At 45.4% G+C, this 18,111-nt stretch overlaps 1 protein-coding gene across 13 annotated transcripts in view; it reads right to left on the bottom strand.

The window, feature by feature from the left end:
* The window catches only part of DOCK9 (dedicator of cytokinesis 9), a 279,313-nt gene that overhangs the window by 67,515 nt on the left and 193,687 nt on the right, over positions 1-18,111 (bottom strand). For all 13 annotated transcript variants that reach the window (XM_055426590.2, XM_055426593.2, XM_055426599.2 and 10 more), the window contains exons 22-32: positions 17,695-17,781; positions 17,231-17,320; positions 15,638-15,753; positions 15,296-15,365; positions 14,387-14,512; positions 13,764-13,835; positions 5,757-5,903; positions 5,485-5,568; positions 4,380-4,491; positions 911-1,089; positions 554-667 (exon numbers count right to left, since the gene is read on the bottom strand). In XM_055426590.2, coding sequence (XP_055282565.2) covers positions 554-667; positions 911-1,089; positions 4,380-4,491; positions 5,485-5,568; positions 5,757-5,903; positions 13,764-13,835; positions 14,387-14,512; positions 15,296-15,365; positions 15,638-15,753; positions 17,231-17,320; positions 17,695-17,781 — 1,197 coding nt within the window. The remainder of the gene's footprint in view (positions 1-553; positions 668-910; positions 1,090-4,379; positions 4,492-5,484; positions 5,569-5,756; positions 5,904-13,763; positions 13,836-14,386; positions 14,513-15,295; positions 15,366-15,637; positions 15,754-17,230; positions 17,321-17,694; positions 17,782-18,111) is intronic.

The raw sequence follows: 18,111 nt of genomic DNA, 5'->3' as shown, positions 1-18,111 counted from the left end.
GACCCCATCTTAGCCAGAAATGCAATTTACCAAGACTACTGCAGATTATTATGGTTTGGGGGGCAAAAGGGAGGGGTGTATAGTTGAAGAGTGTCCCTCCAAATGCACATCCACCCTGAACCTCAGAACGCGACCTTATTTGGAAAGAGGGTCTCTGCAGATGTCATTAAGATGTAAGATAAGATTAGGTCACTGTGGATGAAATCCAAGCCCTGGTGTCCTTATAAGGATGGGACAGGATACCAGGGACACAGACACACACCAGGGAGAACATCATGTGAAGACAGGCAGAGACTGAGTCAGACGGCCACGGCCAAACAAGGCAAGCACTCCAGGCAAGCAAAAGTGGCTGGCAGAGCAGCATAACCCTAGCTCTTCACCCAGCACCTCCAGAGGGAGCCAACCCCGCTGACACCTTGATTTTGGATCTCTGGCCCTCTGACAGTGAAGGAATAAATTCCTACATGCTCTGGGCCACCCCGTCCGTGGTGTTTTGTTACGGCAGTTTCAGGAAACAAATGCAGGCTGTGTCTGTGTGAGTGTGCTTACGTACACTGCCAGGGTTCACCGGGAAGGGAGACACATCTCTCACGTTGATCCGCTGGACATTCTCAATCAGCAGACCAAACAGAGGCAGGTAGAGAGTGGCTATCCTCGCCTGATGGCTCTGGAACAAAGGCGCACAATGTAAGTGAATCCCGGCCTTGGAGAGTTTAATGATGGACTGAGTGAGCACTGGCCAGGTCCTGTATTGGGACCCTTCCTATAAAGACGGCTGTTAGATTTCATTGCAGAAACAGAGAAAGCTTTTGTGCTATCGTTACTAACTTTCTAATTGCTTATTTCTTTGGATTACTCAAAATGCAGCTCATGTTATCAGTCACATTTCCAAGCATCAGAGAACACTCACCCTGGAAGTGTATCTGTCGTCAAAAGAGTGCTTTATCAGCAGGTTCTTGAGCACGCTGATGGCAATCACTCGGACCTCCCTGAACTCCTGGAGGGCGGCCCCCACCTCCCTCAGTAAGAGTCCCACCAAGAAGTGGTTTCTGCAGAACTCGTCTGTTAATGCGTAGTCAAGCTGGAGATCTGAAATGAGCATATAAACAAACTGCTTTAGTTAGAAGGGATGTAATGCTCTCTGAATAAAGTAAAAACCAAGCCCACCCTTTCCTTTCAGGCTCCCTGTGTGTGTCAACAGGCGGTCACATCTGGCTCCCAAAGGCTGATAACCTGAAACACTGCTCTACACTCCAAACTGAAAACAGAGTTTAAACACAGCTAAATCAGCCCGCAATGCAGGAGACTGCCTGCGATGCAGGAGACCCAGGTTTGATCCCTGGGTTGGGAAGATCCCCTGGAGGAGGAAATTTCTACCCACTCCAGTGTTCTTGCCTGGGAAATCCTATGGTCAGGGAGCCTGGTGGGCTACAGTCCACAGGGATCGCAAGAGAGTCAGACACAACGTAGTGACCAAGCCACCACCACCATATAAATGCACTGGATTTTGATTATAGAAAGTATTACACCCTACATAATTATTAAGTTAGTGAATAGTTTTAGGACCAATTTTTAGAATATAGAACAGCACATTGTATTACAAATGTAATTTTGTTACTGATATGAAATTCAAATATTGTAGTAATCGACAACATTATAGAGGAGTAATTTGTGCATAACAAACATGTAACTAAAGAATAAATATACATGGCCTTTTAAGATGTTCTTCATTCCATGAGTTCATGTATCTACTTCCTGGTCATTAATCCCATATACTCCACCCAATGTGTTTAAAATGACTGAGTTGGCATATAATCTACTTATTCTGCTATCACTGAAGACCTTAACATAGAATTTTCTCAAATATACTCTCAGAACTTCTGTACCTCAAAAAGTAAATAGAAAACTAACATAAACTAGAACTAAAATGGACAAAGCACCAAATCAAACTAGCTACGTCATCAGCAAGCTAAGAGACAAGACTGAAAGCTCTTCTAGAAAAGAGATGTAACCAAATGGGAACTCTACTGAGGGAAGGTAGAAACAAGTAGCTAAACACCACACTCTAAAGCTGAAATAACACTTTTCCAGTAAGCTGTGGCTTGGATTTAGATTCTTATACCGTATCCACTGTCAGAGCAAAGTCAATAGGCCTCCACTTTGGTTTTAATCCCTTGCTGGGCAGTTGTTTCTAACCCCATTTAAATTCTCACTCAAGTCCTAGGAACCTTTTCCAGGACTTTTCAGAACACTCGTGTCCACTGTTCATGAGTTTTAAGCACAGTTCAGGTTATGAACTGTCCTGAATTCACATGAGTCCCTTAGAAGAAAACTGTTTATGGGTTAACTGGACACGTGCGTGTGCACGTGAGCGCGTGTGTGCACAGAGAGGAAGGTGGGAGAGCAGCTGAGAAGGGCGAGAGGAAGGAGAATGCTAGAAAAACAAAACCTTCTTCCTACCGGCGCAGTCCTGCTAGCTCCAAATTCCCTGATAGTCTGCAAGAGTCTGTGCAAGTCTCGGGGTATGTGAAGGGTCTCCTCACCCTGTTCTGCGAGAATAAACAACTGGGCCAGTGGGGAAGATTAGAACAGGTTCACTGCCCGACCACTGGGCAGAAAGAGCTGTCCTGAGCACCCTGACAGGTGAGAGGAAAAGACAGTCATGGTCCCCAAGGACAGGTGGGCCAGTAACTGATGGTGGGCTAAGGGTGCAGGGTGGGGCGCAGGGAGAGGCAAGGGCCTGGCCAGGCCCAGATCCAGTGACTGGCCGAGTGACTGGCTGGGAGGAACACGAGGACCCCAGCGAGGTGCTGTGTGAGGCTGAGAAGTATCAGGAGTGAGGAGCTGGGACCAGCAGGTGTCTGGCGTGTGGGGAACAGCTCAGGGGGAGACAGGCAGTGGGGCAGGGTTGGGCAGGAGAATCTGAATGGCCCAGAATGCTCAACCCTGTACCTTTCTCAATCATTACCTCAAAGTCACCTTCTCACCGAGGCTCTTCCTGGCCACTTGATCTCAATGTCACCCACTTCCTATCCCGTTCCCTCACTTTTCCTCTCCTTAGCACTCATCACTCTGACAGCCAGGGACTTCATCCTTGTTGTCCACAACTGTATCCCAAGGTTAGGCAGAGTTGGTGCTGGGCAAATATTTGCTGAATGCATGATAACCAATGTCAGGCCACAGTCCCTATCTTGCTCTTTAAAGGCAATTTGAGCCTCTTTTGGGAATTTAAGATATTTATCTCTCTAAAAGAATGCCTTTGTGTATTTCTGCCTGAATTTCAGGGTCACTTGATTTAGGTGTCATTAATAATTTGATGGAGAAGGAAATGGAAACCCACTCCAGTATTCTGGCCTGGAGAATCCCATGGACTGAGGAGCCTCGTGGGCTCCATGGGGTTGCAAAGAGGTAGACACAACTGAGTGACTAGGCAATGACAAACAGTTTGGTGGCATCCTTTCACTTTTTCTCTCCTGCAGCATAAATAATCCTGAGCACGTACAAGGTGCTAAATACTGCACTGTGATAGAGCCGAGGGACTAGATGGAGTCAACCGACTTACTGAGTGAAGACAAAGAAATCTCCGTGAGCTTAATTCTCTTCCAACTCAGAAAGGATACAGAACAGTTAATAAAGACTCACCATGCAAACACAGAAAGCATGTGAGAAGCCGTGTTGCATGAGACAAAGGTTACTGCTACTGCTGTAAACAAGGACGAGGAGAACAGTGGGAGAATACACTTTAGAAGTGAAGCAGGGTTTTTTTGTTTGTTTGCTTTACTTCTTAAAGAAACCTCCTAGAGGACCTAGTGATCCCAGGAGCAAAAATCAAGTCGCCTCCCGGGGATGTCACGGTAATGTGTTAGCTACAGTGAGAACAAATTCACTTAAAATTGATCCAAGTACGTGGGAAATGCCTAAATGCAGAGCACACATAAGCATTTCAGCAATCACTTGCATTCTTTTTCTTTTAAAGGAGGAAGATGCAAGAAAGCAAGCGTCACACCCCACACCTACCTACAGGAGTGTCATTTGACTCCACAGTTGGTGAAAGAAAAGCTAATTCGTAAGAAAAAAGGAAAAGTGAAACAAATAAAAATAAACTACGGTAAATAAAAAGGATTTCTATTGTTTAAGCAATGGAATTGTTCAATGAAAAAAGAGTCACACTAGCATGATCAACAGTCTGGGTAAGTTTGCTAAAAATAAAGTTAAGCTCCTATGAAGCATTTTATCAATTTTTTTAAAAAATGGGACCAAACAAAAAAATGAAATCACCAATGAAAAATGTCAGATATTCTTAATGTCATGTGTGAACTAATTCTCTTATTTCTCTCTTTTTGAAAAGACTAGGGTTAATATATTTAAAGATAGATTACCTTGATATCTTTGAATCCTGCCTTTTCCAAATGGCATTGGTAAATTCAAAGGAATATAATGTTCATGATTGCACACCACACGGAGAAATTCGAATTTGTATTCAAAGAGGGTCTGCAGGAAAAAAACAGTTATAGTCATAAGTTATGGATACTCTGAACAGCCTCCTAAGAAACCCCTAATGAATGACACGCTGCCTATGGCTTCTTCCCTGCCTCAGGGCTACATGTTCTAGGCTACTTTACAGATTTCAGCATGGCATCAGGGATTCACTTGAACTTGGGGAACACATTTTGCCTAATAATGTCCTCCATTGACTTTCAGGACATTTATTATTTATGCTCCTCCAACTTCAATAAAGGATTTCAGGCAGCTTATAATTACAGACCAGATTCAAAGCAAGAAAAAAATGAGAAAGGGAGACCTTTAAAATAGACACACAAGGGAAGAAACAGAAAATTCTAGCAGAGAAAGGCTGTGTGGTTCCTTCTGTTACCTGGTTAAATATACTATGATTTGTAACATGAATACTTTTAGTTTTGCAGCTGAGAAGTCATTTCGGGTGTTTATGAGAAAAACCAACAGGTATGTTTATGTTGCATTTGGAATTACCATGTCTCTAATATCTCACATGGGCTTCCCTGGTGGCTCAGTGGTAAAACACCAGCCTGCCAATGCAGGAGATGTGGGCTTGATCCCTGGGTTGGGAAGATCCCTTGGAGAAGGGAATGGCAACTCACTCCAGTATTCTTGCCTGGGAAATCCCATGGACAGAGGAGTCCACGGGGTCACAAACAGTCGGACACGACCTGGTGACTAACTGCACGCACACACGCGCACACACACACACACACACACACTATCTCACATACCACTGTGAGTACTAGTCAGTAATAGTATCTCCAAGTGAGGGCAGTGAGTAGTGCCTCTGGGACTGAAAGAAAATTCTGATGTGAACCCAGAGAAATAGATGGATATCTGGTGCCTCTGGGACTGAAAGAAAATTCTGATGTGAACCCAGAGAAATAGATGGATATCTGGATTCACCCGGAGACAAAAAGAACAGTGAGTAACACACACACACACGCACACGCAGGCACACACTACCTTAGGATCTCCAGGAGCAAAGCAGCTGATGTAGTTGTTGATCTGCTTGAAGACAAAGCCCCTGTCCATGAAGGTGAAACATCTCTGCGGAGGAAACAACCCACAAGGGTAAGTACTCAGGCTGCCGTGGAAAGTTGGGTTCAAGTCAGTGTTTACTGTGAATAAGTTCATCCTCTGGCATAAACACATTCACTGAGCATCTACTGCGTACGAGTCACTCAGAGTACATTCGGCCCCCGGTGGATGCCCTCCCTGCTGGAGGCCCCCCCTACCTTGATGAACACAGCCAGGCTGTGGTTGGCATTCTTGGATGCATCCGGGTTATCTCGGAACTTCTGCGTGATGTGAGGCATCAGCATAGTCACAACAGTTTCCACCGCATGATGATAGGAGGCGGGGAATCTCTGGTTTCGCAAGAGCTGAAAAGGGTTTAGAGCAAATGCTGATTACTTTTTTAAGTGGAATTGTTTTGTCTGAAAGGTACAGGCATTCAAATCAGCCAAGATAAAATTCAGAGATTGCTTTAGAAAGCACTGGCTTAGGGTTAAGCCTCAAGTATTCAAAGTGAACACAAAGAATGGTGACTGTATGTCACTAGTTGAAACCGCTCAGAAGGAGTCCTCTTTAACTTTACATAATAATTTTTTTCTCTGTCAGGAATACATACCTGAGAAATAACACACAGATCACTTAGCGTACTGGGCACTGTACTAGATATTTTTATATAAATTTTTCATTAAATTCTTAAACACTCTCATTTTTATAGAGGATCAGAGAGGTCAGGTAAATGTGTCTTCAGTCACATAATGAACGATAACAGAGACTCAAACCTGGATCTATTCATACAGTGAGTTCAAGGCCTGTGTGCTTTCTGCTCTGTAAGGCCGCACTGCCTCTTCCTCCCCTCTCCCGCTCCATAAGTGGAACAATTTACCAAGGATCCGGAATGGGAAGCGGGCTGTATTGGATAGTCCATGCACGCATGTGACACTAACCCCACAGCAGGGGTGTTTCCATCCCTATGTTACAGACGAGGGGAAACTGAAGCTTGAAAAGATTCTATAAAGAATACTAACTGACCTTTAATATCCTTCCTTCCCTTCCCCCTTTTAGTGGCAGAACGCCGGGGTTTGACAGGGACACATGGCCTCCCAGCTAGAGGCTACATTTCCCACCATAACCTGTGGCAAGATAATGGCCATGTGACTCCTTCTGGCCAATGGGCTGGAAGAGGAAGTTACGCTTGCCTTCCAAATCCTCCTCTTTGCCACTGCCTGGAATGTGCAGTGGTGGTGAGCCAGCTTCTCAACCATGCAGACAAGGATGATACCTGGACTGGATAATTGGATAGGAGTGTGAGTCCCCAAATGACCTTGCAGGACAAGTTTCCCACTGTTTGAGCTGCCTATGGCTCAAAATTTTCTAAGAGACAGAAATGAACCTATTGTCTTATCGAAGCCACTATTATTTTGGCCTATTTTGGAGCAGGCAAACCAGTATCTTAATAGCAAACTAACAGTATTTTGTAAAACTAGAGCCGGAGCCTAGGTATTTTGGTATGATAGCATGCATTATTTTATGCTTTAAATGCCAGAAACTATAATGAAATTTTGGAACTCCAGCTTCACAATAATCTCAGTTCTCACACCAATAATAAGACAGTCTTTGTAAATGTACATAAACTCAAGAATCCAGTGAGGGAAGGATCAAGTCATAAGAACTGGAAGTTTATCTACTTTCAAAAACAGAACAGTAAAATCTGAAATTCCAAAAGGATTTTGTTCCATTCTGGCAAACCAGTAACTCTAGATCCTGAGGTGTCAGCCTCCATCAACCATTAGCTATCAGGATGAACTCAGGCAAGGCCAACTCTAACCACTAAGCATGACTGCCAGTTCCCAAACCAGCCACTCCTAAAAAACAAGGTCTCCCAAGAAAAGCCTACCAAATGGCTCTGAGTTAACAGTTGCTTAAACCATGATAAGTGGGTAGAAAATTCTATAATGGAGGGATAGGGTGGACTGCATGGACCTATGAGTCAATAGTATCACAACTAAAAGTGGGACAACCGGGCATCCTATACCTCCTGATTTGTAAGATACAGGAGTGCCAGCTAAGGTGTATCCTTGCCACAAAGGAAATCAAACCTGAAAGAAGTTTAGCCTCTAGATATCACTACACAAGAAACAGAGGGTACAGAGAATCATGCAATGCATTACTGCAAGCGTACAACTGGCCAGATCTGGAGTGTGGGGAATTCTGCAGGTCAGGTGGCCTACTTTCTTCAACAAGTACATGCGTTAAGAAACAAACAAATGGAGAAGGAACAGGGTGAGGGTCCAAGAAAACTTCAGGGCCACACCAACCCAAGGCAATGTGTGGACGGTGCTTAGATCCTGATTCAGACCAATTGTAAAATGACACTTTCGAGACACCTGGGGGAAAGTGAATACAGAGGGGGTGTTAGATGATAATAAAGAAATATTGCCAACTGTATTGAGTGTCATCACGGTGCAATGGTTACTCTTTAGAGGCTTTACTCATTGGATATTATACACTATAGTTTTACAAAGGAAATGATAAAATATTGAGGACATGCTCTTAAAATAGTCTAGGAAAAAGAGAACTATGCGGGGTGGATACATAAAGCTAGAATGGCAGAGTGTTGATAACTGTTGAAGCTGAGTGTGTGGGAGGTGCATGAGATTCATTAAACTACTCCCTTTCCTTTTAAAATTTTCTATAACAAATTTTTTTATTAAAAGGAAAGAAGTGTGCTGAAGAGTGGTGTATAATTAACATACCAACCAACCAACAATACTGCTCAGTGATTAGGAGGTGATAACTCTGCGCCTTTGAAGGGTGAGATGAAGCTCCCTCTGGTGACAAACAGCTATTGTCAAGAGTCCTAATTTGGCAACGCAGCAATGAGGTAAGATGCACAAGGAAGGGTGATAAAGACTGAGGTGATGAGACGATTTTACGGAGAGCACTATAAACTGAGATGGAAGCGCACGACCTTGGCTAACGAGCTGACGTCTTGGGCAGTAAGTATATGAGCGCTGGCTCCGGACAGGACGCTAAGATGGCATGGACTTCCTGGCCAAATGAAATGCTACCTCCTGACCAAGTCCTGCTGCGGGATCTTCTCTCAGTGCTGCGGCAGCGTCCATGGCGGCCCGGCCCCCACCATCTCTGCTTCTAACAGATGCTGCTGGTGAGAGGCCTGCCTGCCCGCAGACTATTCAAACTCCAGGGGGAAGGCAGACTTGTTGGTATAAAAGTTTTCCAACCACTCTGGTAACGCACACTAATATTTCACCTTGTCACTACTCTTCCTCTCCAAATTCTCTATTAACTGTCTGCTGCTTGCCGGCAAAGCTCCCCCACAATCTCATCGCTGTCTCTGAGCTAATCCTCTTTGCACTCTTCCCCTCTACCCTCAGCCTGAGCCTGGGCATGAGCTCCTTCCTCTGCCGGACCCTCATTCTCATCCCACAAGGGAGGCGGCCTCCAAGACCCAGGTGGAGCTCCAGCTCCACACGAATGTCCTTCCGTGTTGGAGCTCACACGGACACCTTCACATGCTCTCCTCTAAATGCGTGTTCTCCTTCTTCGAGGACTCGGTCAACTGCACGGTGGAGGCCGCACTCTCCACTCTGCCTGCATCTCTCCTCAATGCTCCGCCTGGAGCACACACTGTCTGAAACATGCCCTCGTGGATGGAAGCATGGCTGTTAACCATTCTGCCATCACATAGGCACAGAGTTTCACACATCGTTCAGAAGTCTGGGCAGTCCACTCAGAACAGGAACCACACCGCCCTTCTTTCACTCTTCAAATGAAAGCTCTTTTCTTGCTCAATTAAGCCAGAAAATGGCTGAAAACTAAACAACTGACACTTAAGGGAAGAGGTTCGGCCTGTCCCCAGCCAGGTTTCCAGCTTCCTGCAGGAGCACCGGTGGGACCCTAACAATTTGCTTGAGTCAACGTGGGAGGGAAGGAAACTCAAAATGAGTCTGCTGAAATTATAGCTGCTAAAACTAAACCACAGGGAAGAAAAACCTAAAATAAGCTGACCTTAGAGGCAGAGTGGGGCTGGGGGTAGGAACTCCTCAGGAGGCCACAGTGAGGCCTATTTTGCATTTTTCCCCCAAAACTACTTATTATACATTCTAAGCACATCACCTATGGAATACTTAAGTCTGGAATGGTCACAGGTAATCAATCCAAACTTTGCAGGTCCATCTGCGGTGGTATGGAAATTGACTATTTCAGATGCTAGTTCAGAGAGAGGCTCTGATTCTCAGCTCTCCTCTGCAAAAGCGTCAAAGTTTGATTGGCTGGGGATGGGAAGGTGGACACATGATACTGCCTCCACCTTTGGCATGACAGAGTGCAGGTCCATCCCTCCCCATATATGTGTGTCAGATGAAACAGCCTGGCCAGCACTCGGAGTGGAAAATGAAGACCTAGGATAGCTCAGTTGGTAAAGAATCCGTCTGCAATGCAGGAGACCCCGGTTCGATTCCTGGGTTGGGAAGATCCCCTGGAGAAGGGAAAGGCTACCCACTCCAGTATTCTGGCCTGGAGAATTCCATGGACTGTATAATCCATGGGGTCGCAAAGAGTCGGACACGACTGAGCGACTTTCACACATCACACACAGGCTCATCACACTCTATGACCCCAAGTTCTGGTTTGTGGCAGACTTTCTTGGGAAGGGTGCCTTCAAGGACACTGAAAGCACTGTCTACCTCTTATGTGAACCATGGCCTGGTGCTCCTATGAGACAGGTGTGTGCCTGCTTACAGCAATTGAAGACAAGGCTCACCAATGAGGAAAAATGTCAAGGTCAGGATTATAAACACATTGGATTATTTTGACAGTCTTCAGCCTAAAAACAGAAATACTCTATGGGGATTTGACCATGATTCTGGAAACCACCAATGGTACAGAAATGGTGAATATGAATTTGTTCCCTAAATCCAGAACACAGGGACTGGAGACTAGGGCATATAACTCTACAGATGTAAGACAAACATTAAAAAAGGTAATTCAACCATATACAATTCATCACTCCTAAGATATGAGGCAAAGTGACTGCAGGCTTCAAAAAGCATAAGAGAAGTTCCTAGATCAAGGTGTGATTTAGCTAGTGGTTACCATGGGGAAAGGGAATTGGGAGGGGCAAAATAGAGCCAGGGAGTAAGAGGTGAAAACCATTAGGTGTAAAATAAGCTCTAAGGATATATGGTACAACAAGGGGAATATGGCCAATATTTTATAATAACTATAGATGGAATATAACCTTTAAAATTATGAATCACAATTACAAGTACAACCTGTAATTTATATAATATTGTGAAGCAACTCTACTTCAATTTTTAAGTCCTACAAAAATAAAAAAGGTGTGGTTTCAGGGAAGGGTGGCATGATTTGGGGAAAGGGTAGCATCTTGGGTGACACGGAAGCAGAAGTCACGGAGGAGGGGAGCCCCTCTAAAAGTGACCAGTGTCAGACTCCCGCAAGTGGTGAGCAGGTGTTCAGAATCCCTTTTTATAGTAAATTATGTTACGGTTAAGCATTCTCTTTTTGGATGCCTGTGTTTCTTTTCAAGCGGGAATGCTTTAAAATAAACTACCTCTAAAAACCCTCCAAATGCTGTTTTGAGACCAGGATATAATTAACTTACAGAAAAGGCTGTGCATGGCAGCACTTGAGTGGCCTGTGTAAAGCCCTAAAGGATAAACTAAATATTTATCTGTGGAGCTAGAGAACTGGGCTATAGCCTGGGAACGGCAGGACACTGGTGAGGGGCTGACTGACATGATTCTTGGTTCTGCGAGGCTGTGTGATCCTGGGCAAGTCATTTCCTGGGTCTAGACTGCCACCATCCACCTCTGTGAAATAAGGGGGTAACTGCACAAGAAGGGGGCTTTCCGGTCTCTACTGACCCCAAAATTCTGTGGTTTACTTTGGCATCTTGAGAAAAGAACACACACAATCCTTTATTAACTTTCTATCACAGTTCTAAGCTAGATGACACTGATCCGTGTGTGCTCAGTTGTGTCCAACTCTTTGCAACCCCATGGACTGTAGCCTACCAGGCTCCTCTGTCCATGGGGTTTCCCAGGCAAGAATACCAGAGTGGGTTGACATTTCCTTCTCCAGCAGAATCTTCCTGACCCAGGGATCGAACCCATGTCTCTTGCCTCTCCTGCATTGGCAGGTGGATTCTTTGCCACCAGCGCCACCTGATACTTGATTTTAAATACACTTCTCAGAAATGTTTCAGACGTCTTCCTCACCTCCTTGACCATAGCTCCCGTGGTCTAACTGCACATTTTCCCACCTGATCTCCATGAGGGCACGAACCACACTGCATTTAACTGCATAACCTTTGAGCCTGGCATATAAGGGCTCAGTGAATACCTTCTGAACAAATTGGCTATTTTAAAAAATATAATGAAGTCGCCAGTCTCTGAAGTGATCCCATTTGTTTAAAGACAAAAATAATGAAAATCCAGTAGGGCCTTGTTGTGAACTGAATTGTGTCCCTCTTCCCGACTACCCGCCAAAAGTCCGATGTTGAAGTCCTAAGCCCACCTCAGAATGGGAGCGTTTTTGGAGATAGGGTCTTCGAAGAGGAAATTAGGATGAAATGAGGTCATCAAGATGAGCCTTAACCTTACAGGACACGTGAGGAGGATATTAGGATGCCGACAAGCAGGAAGAAGACCCCTCCATAAACCAAGGAGAGATACCTCAGAGGAAACGAGCCCCACAGACACCTTGCTTTCAGACCTCTCCCCTCCAGAATCACAAAGAAATGAATTTCTGTTGTTCAAGCCCCGGAGTATTGTACCTGTGATGGCCATCTCAGCAGATTAAGACTGGCCTAGAGTCTGTCTTGAATAGGAGATGACATCTTTAACAGAAAGGCAGTATGACAGAACATGGTGAGGGTGTGTGTGTGTGTGCGCGCACACGTGTGTGAGTGTGCCTAGTTAGCTGCATACTGCCAAGGAGACAATCTGCTAGATTCTTCCCTTGGCAGGCTGTGCTGGCGTGATTTAGATGGTGCGTTACTCTGTGGAAGGCAGGGCCCACCTCCATCTGGCATCTCCCTGTGCACTAAAATTGGATTTAAAAGGGGGGAAAAAAAGGAAACCTCCTCAGGCTCCAGCACTGGCTCTATAGCAGAAAGCACAGCTTTAGGTTCTGAACCACCACCCTCCCACCTGACAAAATCCACCAGTCCTTCCCCAGCCTTGCTCTGTACCCAGATTCCTGGTCCAGGGGGCCCAGAGCTCAAGCTTCCCTCCCTCGGGCCCCCTTATCCTTCCCACATTCACTGTGGGGGCTGCTGGGCTCCAAGACGGCTCTCCCTGCTCAAGCGCCCGCTGCGCCCGACCACACGCCCCGAGACCCTGCTTCTGCAGAGCTAAGATGCAGCTGCTGCCCACACGCCCCAAGGCCCCCTTCTGTAGAGCTAAGATGCAGCAAGAATCCCATCACACAGCACTTCTGGGACCCAGAGAGTCTTAGAAGCAATTCTGCCCATGGCCACCTGGGTTTACTGCGTTGGAATTCTACAAATATATATCTACACTGAGCCTCAGACAGCCAGCGGTGGTGTCAGTCCAGAGTCAGTTCATCTTGTGGCAGAGACCAGCAGGGACCAGGGACAGCCTGGGACCCAGAGAGTCACACACATCTGGGAACCACAGGGAGGAGGTATCTGGCAGGGATGGAGTTATGTCTCTGAGTCCACTCACTGGCTACCAAGGCTGTGTGGTCATATTAGATTTTCCCATCCAAGTTCCTAAGAACACTCTACCATGTTCAAGACACTTAAGAAACACCGTGTAATTACATTTTAAATGAATGCTTAAACTGCTACTCCTATTTCCACAAATGTGAAGATTTCTAAGCTAGTCAAAGGAAAAGACACACTTCTGTTTTTTAACAACACAGTGCTCCATGAGTGTGGGCTCTGGAGATGGACTGGTCACAAAGCCGCCTCCCCTCTGTGAGCCACAGCACGGCCGTGGGCACTCACGCACTCTGGTCTTAGCTTCTTCATCCATAAAACAAGGGGTGAGACTAGCACTTCTGCCTGTGGGGTTATTGTAAAGCTAAAATGCCTTACTACTCAGAAAGCCCCTAGAGCAGTACTGGGACTGGCACCCAGAGAGCTTTAATAAGTGTTGGCTACAATGAAAGAGACCTTCCCCTGAGAACTGCCAGGTGAATCTTGAGAGGAAGTGACATACCTTAACTTTGGAGTTCTCTATCAAATGCTGAGCCATGGATTTTATCAAAACTTCAAAGAAAAACCACGAATACTGAAAAAAAAAAATCCAGTAAGGAAAACAACAAATCAGAAGACAAGGCATTTACTCTCTTAGTAAGGTCACTGAGACGAAACAAGTGTGACCTGAAAGCACAGCTGAACCCCTTGACAGATGGTTGGACCTGAGGGGTAAAGCAGATATGCACCTGCTTCCAGGTGTCCAACAGTAAACAGCGCCATCCCACTGGGAAACTGGGCGCTTCCACCTCACATGGCACAGCCAGCCACAGGCGCCCCTGGATCTCATACGAGGCCTTTCCTCTCAACTGACGCCCACCTGCGGACACTTGCCTCTATAGTCTCTAACTCAGTGTCCACTGCTGGTCTGACATGACTGTGAAACTCTGAATGCAGTAATGCCTTGTGGCTCTCTCTGGAGCACAAGCATAAGCAGCAAAGTTGGTACTGAAGAGTTAACTCTGTTACCCGCTTTGAGGAGGTGCTGTCTCCAAAAGCTCAAAGAGGGTGAAACTGATCAGGCCGTGAAGTTTGAAGTTTTTTCAATGTGCCTACCGCAAAGCCACACTGGCCCTCCCAATGTACCTTGAGTAGTTTGTTGCTGGTGAGGAAGTCTGCAGAAGGCTTGAGAATCGTGGTCATGGATTTGGTCAGCTCTTCGTGCACCGTCTTGTATTCGGAAGCAATATATGGCTCAGCCTTATATGCATACTTTGAAGAAAGGGGAAAGATACTTTAGTGCACTGGTTCTCCAAGATGGATTGAGAGTTGGAGAGGCTCCCAAGGATGGAGACCAGGGACCAGGTACCACTGATGGGTGGGAGAGGAAGGTGTGGACACGGAAGGTGGGAAGGGTGGGTGTCATGTGACAGGAAGAGGGAGCCCAGGGTGTCTTCAGGGAACCCATCAAAACATGTGAATCCTCTGACTCAGCTGGTGGGTCTTCCAGGACAGAAGTACCTCCCCAAAGTTTAATCAACGTGTCACATGACTGACATGCAGCCACTGATTCCTTGAAGCACCCCAACTTAGTTTAAATATAAGGTGTTCAAGGCTAAACAGAACATGTGTAACTATTGAGAACAGTAAAGGTCACTGTGTTCACTGAATATTGTACGTAAATGATGAACTTGTTGACATTTATCTAATGTCATCTCTTGTTTTCCTACATAGTCCAATTTGAAGGTGGCTAGAGCTAACCTTCCATCTTTAAACCTCTGTATCATTTGGGTCACATTATTTGAAAAACCCTTAAAGAAAGAAATGCAGCTGAAAGGATGAAATTAAGGAAATAAACGAAGGCTGCCCCTCTCTGGACTTCCCCCTCATTCAGGTGCAGGCACTGGCTGCAGGGATAGAAGAGAAAGCAGAGGTGTTAAGTGTTATCCCAGATACATCTTCAAATAACTAGATTTAAGGAAAATAGAGTAGGTCCTTAGAAGAAAAGTTGGAGAGCCACAGATGTGAATGACCGGGGCAGTTTAATTTACATACCTTAACATATGACCTCAAGTGGCTCTCCAATCCTTCCTCATGGCACTGGGCAACCACATGAATAATGACCCTACACACCACAGGAATGAACAGAGCAATGAATAGTAATGTGGAAATGGAAACATTTCATTATTAGCACAGTAGCAGTAGAACAATGATGATGCTATTGGCACCAGAGGAAACGAGGAAAGAAGGCATTGGATGGGGTCCCCACATATGGGGTCAAAGGAGGTTTCTTAAATATCATGTTCAACACACACTGGCACCCCAGATGTGTATGGCTGTGCTCCAGATGCGGACAGACGGAAAGGGGAGAAGCGTACCACCTTTCGCCTCGCTCACCGTGTCACGTTGACTGCGACCTCCTCCTGGGTTGCTCGGGTGAGGACGCGGAAGAGCTGGTTTAGGATGGTGGGCAAGAAGGCGATCATCACGTGACCCTCCATCGCATGCAGGCTCTACGGGCGTGGGATGGCAAGGTTCGTGTTATCATTTTAAAAGTAAACCGACCCCAAGAAATTTCCACTCAGCTTCAAATATGGACGGAAGAAACCCATTGAAACAAACGGAGACAGTGGCAACCAGGCTACTGGACAAAGATGTCCATGTCCAAAGCCTCAGAACCTGTGACTATGTTACATGGCAAAGGAGAATTAGGGCTGCTAGTCAGATTAGCTGGCCTTGAGATGGGGGACTCTGCTAGATTATCCAGGAGGGCCCAAAGCAATCACGAGGGTCCTTAGGAGTCAAAAAGGGAGCAGGGGAGTGGTGGGGAAGAATGCTCCGAGATGCAACATTGTTGGCTTTGAGATGCGGGAAGGGGCCATAAGCCAAGGAATGAAGGAGCCTTTAGGACCTGGAAAAGGGTGGGAAATAGATCAACCCCCAGAGCTTACAGAAAGGAACTCAGCCCTGTTACATGCTGGGTTTGGCCCAGTGAGACTCATGTCAGATTTCAGAGTTACAAGAAGTGCCAGAAAACAGATCCGTGTTGTTTAAAGCCACCAAAGTGAAAGTGAAGTCGCTAAAGCCACCGAGTCTGCAGTAATTTGTTAGAGTAGCAATGCAGAATGAATAAAAGGTTCTTCTTCAAGTCACATGGCTCCTATGATGTAGCTGAAAGGGGACTTGAAACAGGGATTTCAGAATCCCCGTTTCATTTTCCTTGCTTAAATCAAACCAATTCCACTTCTCACACTTCTTCTGTTTTGTCCCAATGTCTAGAACACATTTTTAGCTATTGCACCCCTGGAATCACGTTCTGGGTGAGACTCCCCTGGACCAACCCTCCTGCTCACTCCAGGAGCCTCCTGTCTGCACAAAGCTAGGGCTGGTTACATGCATTGTTGTTGTGTACTCAGTTGTGTCCGACTCTTTGCAACCCCATGGACTGCAGTACACCAGCCTTCCCTGTCCTTAACCGTCTTCCAGGGTTTGCTCAAGCTCCTGTCCACTGAGTTGGTGATGTCATCCAGCCATCTCATCCTCTGTCATCCCCTTCTGCTCCTGCCCTCAGGAGTTTATGTGCATTATTTCTGTTTTTTTTTTTCCCACCTAGAACACATTGACCAAGGTTACGCTGTCCCCTACGATGAACCAGAAGTTACTTAACAGTGGGACTAAAGTCACCATCTTTTATGTTCCTGTGACCCTGCTCTGTGTGCAGTGAGCACTCACAGAAAAAACCTACAAGTGGCTGGTTTTCTACGTGGAATCACATGTTTTAGTGCCGACCTGAGAAAAGTATACGTGGGGTTGGATGAAGACTGCAGTCATACCATTTCTGAGTCTACTCCCTGCCACTATCTAAAACCCTAGAGACGCTATCACTATGAGAACATCTGGTGAAGAGCAGCCTTATAAGGTTTCCAGGGGTGGGGACAACACTCACCACCAAACAGAAAAAAGGGAGTTACTAAGAAAGACATCTGATACCTTAAGGTATTTTACGAGTTCACTCCCTAAGGCCTGGGCTCCGGATTCAGTTTTCTGACAGTACTGGAAAAAATTATGTAAGTGCTGATCCTGCGGAGATAAAAGAAGAAAGGAAAAGGAAAGCCTGTTAGCATATCTGGTGTGGACACAGAGGTGTTTGCATCCGCAGCATGCGTGTTTTATTCAGACTATGAAACAACATATAAAAATAAAATTAAAAAAAATAAAAGACTTCAAAGGTCCTCCAACAAAAGTGGAAAATTTATTATGAGAACTGTTACTTGTACTATCCATTTATATCATTACATGAGTGCTCCTTATATGTACTTTCTTTCTTTACAAAAGGACTTACAGAGTGAAAATATATCTATGTAACATATCAATTACGATTTTATTCTGCCAATAAAACCATGCAAATTCATTCACAGAGCCGTCACTGCTAATTTTAATGGAACAGCATGTACCTGAGTGTACACTGTAGAGACCAGATGAGTTGAAACTCTGAGCAGAGGCTTGCTTCCATCTACCCATTTAATTTCTGGACCATAATGCTGAAAAAATATGGAGGGAAAGAAAACGTCCCAACAGATTAGTGACCTTGGCTTCAAACAGCATCTTCAGTTGAGTGTACTGACAAAGCACTGAATGCCAGACAGCTTCACTGACTTGTTATTTATGCCTGGTTCATAGTAGGCATGTAACCATACCCACTTTCTTCTCCCAAGTACAATGCTCTTCTTAATAGTGTCTAAGCTATCTTTTCTATATAGTTGTAGCTCTACAAATTATTGTCCATCTGAGAGGGAAAGGTTCCAATTTTACCAATCACTTGACCGAACTTGAACTCAGGATTTTGAAAGTGATGGCATAAGGTACCAGAT

Source organism: Moschus berezovskii, chromosome 13 (genome assembly GCF_049115385.1).
Source record: "Moschus berezovskii isolate FMDL1 chromosome 13, NW_MosBer_1.0, whole genome shotgun sequence".
Lineage (NCBI taxonomy): Eukaryota > Metazoa > Chordata > Mammalia > Artiodactyla > Moschidae > Moschus > Moschus berezovskii.
This window is presented reverse-complemented; position numbering and strand designations above follow the sequence as displayed.